The 10,225-nt window shown below is 43.4% G+C and overlaps 1 protein-coding gene across 1 annotated transcript; it reads left to right on the top strand.

The window, feature by feature from the left end:
- The first annotated feature begins 2,023 nt into the window (after positions 1–2,023).
- On the top strand, positions 2,024–8,007 carry LOC125531382 (polyadenylate-binding protein 3-like). Its single transcript, XM_087516590.1, has 7 exons — positions 2,024–2,335; positions 5,074–5,849; positions 5,922–5,999; positions 6,091–6,180; positions 6,624–6,887; positions 7,039–7,224; positions 7,364–8,007. Exons 1-7 carry the CDS (start codon positions 2,107–2,109, stop codon positions 7,631–7,633), a joined length of 1,893 nt encoding a protein of 630 aa, XP_087372716.1. The 5' UTR covers positions 2,024–2,106; the 3' UTR covers positions 7,634–8,007.
- Positions 8,008–10,225: the final 2,218 nt, after the last annotated feature.

The raw sequence follows: 10,225 nt of genomic DNA on the forward strand, positions 1-10,225 counted from the left end.
AGACTCCACCTACTGCAATCAAGTGGGCCACCACCGCACATAGATGGCCAACACATCTCACTTTATACATAATGGCTGCTGAGCCATCAACAACAATATTAAACAAGAACAGAGAGAGTGGGTCATCTTGCCTCACCCCCTCTCGAGTGCTTAAAAAATGGGTCTGTCTCCATATTAATGTTGATGGCAGTGTGCCCACTACTAACAAGCTGCATAATGTGGGTAACCCATCTATGGTTGAGCCCTTTGCACTCAAGGGAATCTTGTGTAGAAATCCCAACTAAGCGTATGATAAGCCTTATTGAAATGAATCTTGAAAAAGACCTCCTTTTGACGTTTAGTCTTAACCTCGTGAATGATTTCATGTAGTGCCAGTAGCCTATCATGAATTAGATCACCCTTAATGAAGGCGACTGGTTTGGATTGGTAATTCGAGCTACTATAGGTGTCGCCCCAATGGCGTGCGCCTTGGCTAGGATGCGGGAGATCATGTTAATAACCGTGATCGGTCGAAACTGGCGAATGTCCGTCGCCCCAACTACTTTGGAGGTCAACATAACCACTTCATAGTTAAGGCAGGATGTGTCGAGCACCCCTTTATAGAAATCCTGGAATATAACCATCGCCACCCTTTAACGACCTTCCAGAATTTCATAAAAAATTCGGACAGGAAGCCCAGCCGGGCCCATGGCAGAGTCGGGTTTCATCGAGTTCAATGGCGCTTCAACTTCAGCCACTGAAAAGGGCTCCATGAGCCTCAGACACCCCCCTAGAGACCCTCATCTCGAAGGGCCATACATCCTCCCGAAGACTCACCCCAGCCCATTGCTGACCGTTGAAAAGGTTTTCATATAAACCATCAACGTGAGAGTGGATCTCCACCTTGTCCCGAAGCATCGTGGGACCATCCCAAAGGACCACATTTGAGGATCGACGATGACGGCTGTTGGCAATAGCCTGGAAGTTCACCCGTAAATGTCAAATTTAAACGGCCTCGAAGACAACAGTAAATCTCCTCGTTTCGGAACAACGTCATGAGGCTATCCTCGAGAGCATATCTCTCCATCCATTCCTCCGGATCCAGACCCACCGTGGTTGGCCTATCATCAAAGGACTGGATGGCCACAAGGAGCTCCGCCTTGCAGATCCTCAAGTCTCGCCCAGTTTGGACCCCTAACCCCGCGTGAATTACCTCGATAACTTGGTACAGTGATGCCAAGTGTATAACACCGACATCGATCGGTTGGGGAGTCCAGCGCCTCGAACCACTACTTGACCGCCTTGGCAAAACCCGGCTGGCATAGCTAGAACAACTCGAAATGAAACCGTGGCGGCGACCGAGGACTAGTTTCCCTGGATGACACCAAGGGGACATGATCTGACCAGTGGCAGTGCCAGCACCAGGAGGCTGTGCGTTCAAATGCACCAATCTTTTTGTAATGTCTTATTTTCTTGTATAAATATGAACAAAATTAAGTTTGCAATAAAAAAAAGTTATGGGGGACCCAACCTTAGTTAGTAGTCACTGCTCGAAGAGCTGCTAGGGGAAATTTATGTTCCTTTCAAATGCAACACTCATAGTATCATAGTGCTAAACTCTGATCTTTGTCTATTTTGCTCTTTGAAATTTGTTGAACGCCATGTTCAAAATGCTGAGCTGACAACTTGACGCTCGATCCAGGTTAGTATCTCTCCCTCTCTTTTTTTTTTGCTGGGAATCCAGTTTAGTACCTCAAACATTAAATGGTAGTGATATATGGCCCTGGAAACTGATCGAACGAACTAATTCCTATAGTAGTATATGTGGACCCAATCAATCTCTAGTGTGCAGATATCTCCATCAAAAATACACTCGTCTTCTCGAGCACAAAATTAATGCCCAATACTTATCATTATACAAAGAAAGGAAGTAATTAATGCCTCAATTAGTGAGAAGCGAGTCGAGAGCATATCTATCCAAGAGCGTTCACCTATAAAAGCATCCCTGCTCGATGAATCCATCCTGTGCCTTCCGAGACTGTATTCCGTTGCCTTGTGAGCCAGCACTCTTGCTCGATCAATCGATCGATCCTGTGCCCGGCCACTGGTTGGCAACCATCTTAGGCAATGGCAGGTCGCCCGTTGCTGGCCCCGGCCGTCACGCTGCGTCCTCCTGGACCAGCGTTGGGCTCGAGGGCCTCGCTATACGTCGGCGACCTCGATGATGGCGTGGCGGAGGGGCACCTTTATGCCCTGTTCTGCAAGGTGGGGCCCGTGGCGTCCCTCCGTATATGCCGGGACGTCACTGGCAGGTCACTTGGGTACGCCTATGTGAATTTCTACAGTCGCGAGGACGGTGAGTGTGTCTTCATCTCTTTTTTTTTCGGGGTTGTCTTCGTCTCTTTACATGTTCATCTAATCAGGCTTGGATCCGGGATACAAAGAACCTACGAGGTTGTGTGGTTATAGATCTATTTGGTTACGAAGTCTGTGATTTACTAGATTTCCCATACAAGATGTGGCACAACATGGTTGAAGTTCTATTTTGGCATTTTCTTGTTCTGGTCAACCGAGGCGAGGGTCTTTTGATGAAACGTGCGTAGATAGTGTGTTGACCTGCAGTTTGTAGAACAACGTGTCACTAACATGAGGAGTGTCGGAATCCGTAACCGATTCGGGTTTGTGTAATCTGGTGCTATCGGAATCGGTCTCGGAATAGGATAAATGATTGGCAAAAGCAAATGGACACACACATTGGTTGCAATTAAACGTGTGTTTACCTACATGCCATATATTTCTGTCATAGAAGAAATTGACATGTTCCTATTATTGGTGATGTCTTTCTTATTCAGGTCGTAACACTTGAGAATTGAATCGCAAGTTGAATTGTAGTTTGTTGTTAAGTTAGGTTGGTTGTTTTCAAATTAGCCAACATTGATTGTTGTTTGTGTCTGAGTGAAAGGCTTCATACACTGCTTGTGTTTATTATGAACAGAAGAGAATAGGAATTTGGGCTAAAATCCTATTAAGAGTTCTCCATAGATTGTGCACCATGGGGTAGAAAATCGCCGTAGATAATATAGTGTTGTCGGAATCCGACTCAGAACCGGATGTATGATTTGGGAAAAATAAGTAGACACACACAATTCTTCCAATTAATATGTGTTTATCTGTTCGCTGAGTTGTCTATCTTATTTATGTTGTAACATTTGGGAGTTGAATCGTTAGCGAGAGGAATTAGTTTTTATTAAATTAGGTCGCATGACTTGTTTTCAAGTCAGCCAAGATTGATCATTGTTACCAATGAGGGAATGACTTCATAGATTGCATTTGGCGATTAGGAAGAGAATGGAATTTTGACTGAATCTCGGTAAGACTTCTTTATAGATTGGGTTTATGCACATTCCATAAGAAAACCAAGACCCTTGCTTCGATAGATCACAACAAGAAATATAACTTCAATGCACTATAGATTAGGAAGAGAATGGAATCAGCAGTTTGCAGATTGGGAAGAGAATGGAATCAGCAACTTGTAGAACATGTTGCTTAGCACTGGCATCGGTGTTAGAATCTGTAACCGATTCGGGTTTCCAATATGGCACAAAATCTTTGTGGAAACAAATGCTGTCAGAATACGACTTAGAGTCGGATGTATGATTCAGAACAGTCAAGTAGGCACACACACCGGTTGTAATTAATGTGTTTTTATCTACCTATATATTTTTGTCACAAACTAAATGTTCCCATTATTGTTGATGTCTATCTTACTTACGCCGTAATACTTGGATTGAATCGTCAGCGAGAGTAATTTTAGTTTTTTGTGAACTTTGGGTTGGTTTGTTTCAAATTAGCTAACATTATTTGTTGATTCCATCTGTGTTTATGGCTTCATAGATTTCTTCTGGTCATTACGAATAGAAAAGAATAGAAAATAATAGAATTTGGGTAAAATTCGACGCGGATAATAATGTTGCCGAATATGTCAGAATCCGAGTCAAAATCGGATATATAATTTTGAAAAAGGTAGTAGGCACACACAATTATTATTTCAGTTAATGCATTTTTTCTACTTGCGGGATTCTGTCATAAACAAAATGTTATGTTCATATTATCGGCGTTGTCTATCTTACTTACAATCTAACTTTTGGGAGTTGAATTGGTTTGCGAGAGAAAATTTAGCTCTTTGTTAAATTGGGCCACACGGTTTATTTATAAGATAGCCAAGATTTGTAGATTGCCCATGGGAATTAAGAACATAAGAGAATGGAAGTAGAGCTTAAATTTCCTTATGATTTCATTGTAGATTGTGCACCATGCATGGTGTAGAACATCATCATGGAAGTTAACATTGTCACAATCCGACTCGGACTCGGATGTGCATATGATTAGGAAAAAACAAATAGCTAAACAAGAATTTGGTTACAATTAATGTGTGTCTATGTTCTTATTTCTTTCTATCTAAACAAAAGGACATGTTTCTGTTATTGGTGTTGTTTATCTTTTTTATGGTGTAACATTTGGGAGTTGACTTGGTTAGTGAGTGATTTTTTTTAAAGTTTAGTCCATGCAGTTTGTTTTATAGTTTAACAAATATTCATTGTTGTTTCTATTGATTCCTTCATAAGTTGGTGTGGCAATTTGGAAAATATAAACAAGAGGGAACTGAATGTGGGTTAAAAGTTCGTTAAGAATTTTTCTAGTTTGTGCACAATGGTGTTGAAACGTGCTACATTACACTAGGTAGATTGTATGATCATGATGCCCCATGGATTTCATAGTTAACCTATTCAAATATTCATTAGTTTATCCATGCTCCACGCTGCCAAATTAGTGAAGAGCAAAATTGTACATAGTTCAAATTGGATATTAGCTTTGCATATCGGACATCCGATAATTGTCTGTTCGATGAACATCCAGTCATATATAATACACCATGTTCTATCGTGGTCAATTATACATATACATACCATACCTACACTATTGTTTTCACCTTAACCTGATTTCTTTTTCTTTGCATGTTTGCTTGCCCTACTAGAGGATTTGAGTTTAATACCACAATTACCTCTAATAATTTTGTATGTGATTGTTTTGCAGCCAAACATGCATTAGACTCTTTAAATTTTAGCCCTGCCAACGGGAAGCATATTCGAGTTATGTTCTCGAATAGGGACCCAACGCTGCGATTGAGTGGAAAGGCCAATATATTCATAAAAAATCTTGTGCCAAATATTGATGGCAAGAGCTTGAGTGATATGTTTGGTCAGTATGGCACTATACTATCATGCAAAGTGGCCACTCACTTTAATGGTCAATCAAAAGGGTACGGATTTGTTCAGTTTGCGGACGAGACATCTGCCAATGATGCCATCGACAGCTTGAATGGCAAGTTGGTGAATGGCAAACGAATTTTTGTAGGTCTCTTCATTCGTCGGCAGGAGAGGCAGCCAAATATCAGCTTGAGTAATTATACAAATGTATATGTGAAGAACTTGCCAAAGGAATTCACTCACAATGACCTTCTGCAAGAGTTTGGTCCATTCGGTACAATTACTAGCGCTGTAATCATGAGAGATAGTGATGGAATATCCAAATGCTTCGGATTCGTTAACTATGGGGAATCAGAATGTGCTGCAGAAGCTGTGAAAATTCTTAATGGGAAGATGATTAAGGATACAATTTTGTATGTGGGAAGAGCTCAGAAAAAGTCAGAAAGAGAAGCAGAACTGAAAGAAAACTTTGAGTGTGCGAGAAATGAGAAATTCAAAAAGTTTGAAGGGCTCAATCTATACGTGAAGAATCTAGATGATAGTATTAATGATCTAAATCTTAGAGGGTTATTTGAAGTTTTTGGTGAGATAGGATCATGCAAGGTACTTCTCTCTTTATTTGCTAGCTAATTCTGTTTCTTAATATCATGGCTCACCTTCTTAACATTTTGTTAGGTTATGGTTGATTCACAAGGAAGGAGCAAGGGTTATGGCTTTGTGTCATTTACAACTATTGAAGCTGTCCACAAGGCTGTAAGTAACATGGTTTAGTTGTATGCAAACGTGCCCAATGCATCCAGTTGACTAGTTTAGATTATTAAATCATCTTTAATCAATGTGGTAGATTGACGGGATGAACAAGAATATAGTCGGCAAAAAGCCATTGCATGTTGGTGTAGCTCAACGCAAAGAGGAAAGACGAGCGATGCTAGTGGTAAGTCTTTCCCAAGTGATCATTTTGTACATTAGGTGCCTTCTGCTGATAAGTGATAAGTACTGACTTATTTTAATTAATCTTAAATGCTGATAAGTGTTGTTTGAGTTCTAATATTGCTATGTGTCCATGTCTACTACATGTCCAGTTATTCACGTATTATTTGTTTCATTTTTACACATATCTGATGAACTAAAAGAAAATCTGTTCAGTTATAAATAAGTTGTATATTGTCCTATCCTAAGAATAACATAAACTGAGAATCAATGTGGATGAGTGTTAACAAAATGGTTATTTATTTACCGTCCAAATAAAGTTAAGTAAAGCAGGTTCTCTCTTGTCACCTGTGTGTCACTGAATATTTGAACATTAGATCTGCAACTGTTTCAAGAATATAAACAAGGAACACAGCACAAGCTTAATGCTACCGACATTGTTTCTAGGCACACTTTGCTCGTATTCAGAACACAGGAGTTCTAGCACCCGCAGTACCACAAAATTTTGCTCCCTGTCAGTTCTACGTCGGTCCAGGAGTGCCTGGCATGTTCCCACCACAGGTTCATGCAGGCTTCGGGTATCAACAATTCCCACAACAGCATTTCAGTCCTTGGGTTCCTAGCGGCATGACGCCATATACGTATAACATGCTGAGGCCACTGCACCATGCTTGGCGTGGTGTGCATCAAGAAATCAATCTACACCGACAGGTATTATGGCATGAGAGATGAACATTTTTTGACTTAATTTTTTTAATCCTTAATGCATCAGCTACTCTTGCAAAGTGCATCCAGCCGTGCCCATGTTCAGATTATGTCACAAGTAGTCAATTCACCTGACTTTCTTGCTTTTACAATGCAGATGGTGTACCCAAATACCAACCAAGCCTTCACATACATGCAAAATTCTATGAATGTGAATGCCAACTCTGTGATGGTTCCCCCGGGCTTCGCACAAACTGATAGTACTGTCTCTACTCCATCTGTTCCAAGCAAGAACACCACCACCACTGCTGTAGATTCTTCTTACCTGGAGAAACAACATCCCGTAAGGACAGTGGAATTATATTAGGACGTGCTAATTTCACAGTTACAAATTTTACTTGGCATGCATGTTTATATATTAGCCATTTATGTCAATGAAGGGTGAATTTTTAGTTTGGTCGTATACTTTGTTTATCTTGCAGATTCAAGACGAGAAATTGTACCCACTGGGTGAACAGCTTGAGCCCGAATTAGGAGGGAAGGTGACAGGGATACTGGGTGAAGCAATGGAAGCTCTGCAAGGAAGGAAACTGGAAGAGGCCAGGGATACTGTTGACCTCGCAACCATACCATCATCATCGACCTTGAGTGTTAGCAGAGATGCTATTGACCCCGCTTCGACAGCGTCGTCCTCGAGTGCTTCCGCTGACGGTGCTAACCTTGCTCCGTCACCATCATCCTCGAGTGCTTGAACGCTAGTTCCTAACATCTCTGTCGACCTGAAATTTAGATGGTTGGATAATGTTTAAGAAGATTCCTGGTTTGATGTTGCTTCATGATATTTTCGGTCATGAGTTTTATTCTTGTTTGTTTGTTTGTTCTTAGGTTAAAGTGCAACTGCATTTTCCCCAATATTTAGGATAACTTCATCAAATAAAAAATTAGACAGTGCCCTCTTCCTTTGGCAGTGATCCTAGTTTCTTCCAATATTACGTAAAAGATATAATAGTTTAACGATATCTGTTTAACAATTCATGATGGCCTCACAAAACACACACACACAAACCAACCAAAAGTGCAAATAGGGTGTTATGGCAAATAGCTTCAGCCTCTAAATCAGCTAAATTGATGCTAAACAGGGGCTTAATGGCGCTAAAACTGCTAAGTAGTATATGGAGATGTCGTTTACATGGACAACTAGCATTTGCTTTTCTCTTCTACAACTATTTTCTCCTAATCTTTTGTAAGTTTATATATTACTAATGTTCAACTCATCTACCCAGGGAAAAGGTCCTCTCCTCCATGACAAAACGAAAATCCTAAGCCCCCTCGCCGCGCCGTACAACGCCCCAGGGTAGCTTGTGCCAAACGGTCAATGTGCCCGCGGGTTGCCTCAGGCGAAGGCGTCGGCGGCGTGAACCATGTGCAGTGGGATGCTAGGGGTGAGCGACCACAGGAATGTTTAGAGTATTGTGCACATCTCACAGATTGCTAGATGTTTCATGTGATGTAGAAGTACATATATGCATTCAAACTTGTCGATAGATGCATGGAAGAAACTACTTAAGAATTCTGAGGCATACAATGTGGAATTTGCAAGCTTCATCTCCGCAGGTGTATAGCACCATGCATGTGCCATCAAGCTTACGTAACCGTTGAATATGATTACGTCTAGCTCACCAAACAGCCCTGCGATGCAGGTATGCTGTGTTTCTTTCTCCTTCTCTTAAACACGTAATCCTTGAGCGCTGCAACCATAGCATCGTTTCTCTGTAGAGAAGCTCATTAAGCTCATGCATCTTCTGCCGGATGAAACGATGATCGACATTGTTCTCTTGCAAGGATGCAAGTTCAGACCGGAGCCTCTCAATATCACGTAACACATGCCCAAAGGTTTTACTGCTCCATTTCCAAAGATTCTACAGAGTTCCTTCAACGAGTTTGACACCAACTCCACTCCGCACCCATGTGTCGGTGCACAGAATTAGGGGCTCTCCTTTTGCACCCCTTAACTTGTGCACAGGCAGTCAGAGTCGCGCCCATGGTCGCACTGAGCAGGGAAGAGGAGGGATGCCGGACGACAAGACAACCGAAGCAACGTCAAGACCAGAGACACAAAGAGTAAGGGAGCGAAGTGGACTCCCCCGGCAAGACTCTTGCCGGGGCAACCTCCGCAGCCCCGGCAAGAGCCTTGCCGGGGCAACTTGCCCTATGCCAGCTGAGCACGCCGCCCTTGAGCCAAGGGGTTCCAATGCCATCAACCGCATCGAAACCAAGGCTCGGGAGGCACCTCCATGGTGGCATGCAGATCTTTGTGGAGATCATAAATACACAAGATCAGATGAGAACCAGAAGACGACAATCCTTGACGAGATCCTTGCCAAGGAAATCCATGTGACCCCCGGCAAGATCCTTGCCGGGGACGACCACGGTGCCACGGCAAGACCCTTGCCGGGCCCCCGGCAAGACCCTTGCTGAGGACATCTGCGGGGCCGTAGCCAGGCCCACGTCTGTCAAGACTCCACCACCGCTCCCATGCAGCTGCTAGCTCAACCAGTTGGGCAGGCGTCTACGTGGCAGCATGCGGCCTCCACACCGACTCAGCATGCACCTGCGTGGTGGCATGCAGATCTTCGTGAAGGCTCCGCCATCACGCCAGCCCAGCAGCCAGCCAACGTGGCGCTACAACGCCTCATCGGCTCGGACGCGCGTCGGAGCCAGGCGAGGTGGCCACAGCTGGGACGAGCTTCCTTGCCGTCCCCGATAAAGCAAGAGGGGCACGTCGGCAGCGCATTAAATGTGTTTGTCCGACGGTGCCAGAGGATAGACTCAGCCACGATACTCCTTTCCACCTCCTGTGTGCTACTGTGGCAACCCCTTTTGTCTATAAAAGGAGGCCCGAGGCGTACTGGAGGAGGATTCGGATCTTTGGAACTAGGGACACACCGTAGCTAGTTCAAGAACTCAAGAACACTCAAATATACATCAAAGCAGGACTAGGGTATTACGCGTCTCCGCGGCCCGAACCTGGGTAAACGATCCTTGTGCTGACCACCAGACCTGCTCTTTGCACAACTCTGCGCCCGCCAACCGTAGAAGGGATCCCAGTGATTCCATAGGTGTCGTTTCCACCGAGATCTTTGGCGCGTCACGTAGAGGACGCGCAGTTGTGGAAATCTGGTCTGGTTGAAGCAGCGGCTTCATCATGGTCGTCACTCCAAGGATGAAGACGACCGAACAAGTGGCGTCCTCGGTGGATGCAATGAACACTCGTGCAGCAGCAAATAAGCTAAGTCATGCAAAACTTTGAGCAATTCCTTCTTATATATAAGGTTATCGTCCTC

This window comes from Triticum urartu, chromosome 3A (assembly GCF_056163025.1).
Source record: "Triticum urartu cultivar PI428250 chromosome 3A, HENAU_Tu73, whole genome shotgun sequence".
Lineage (NCBI taxonomy): Eukaryota > Viridiplantae > Streptophyta > Magnoliopsida > Poales > Poaceae > Triticum > Triticum urartu.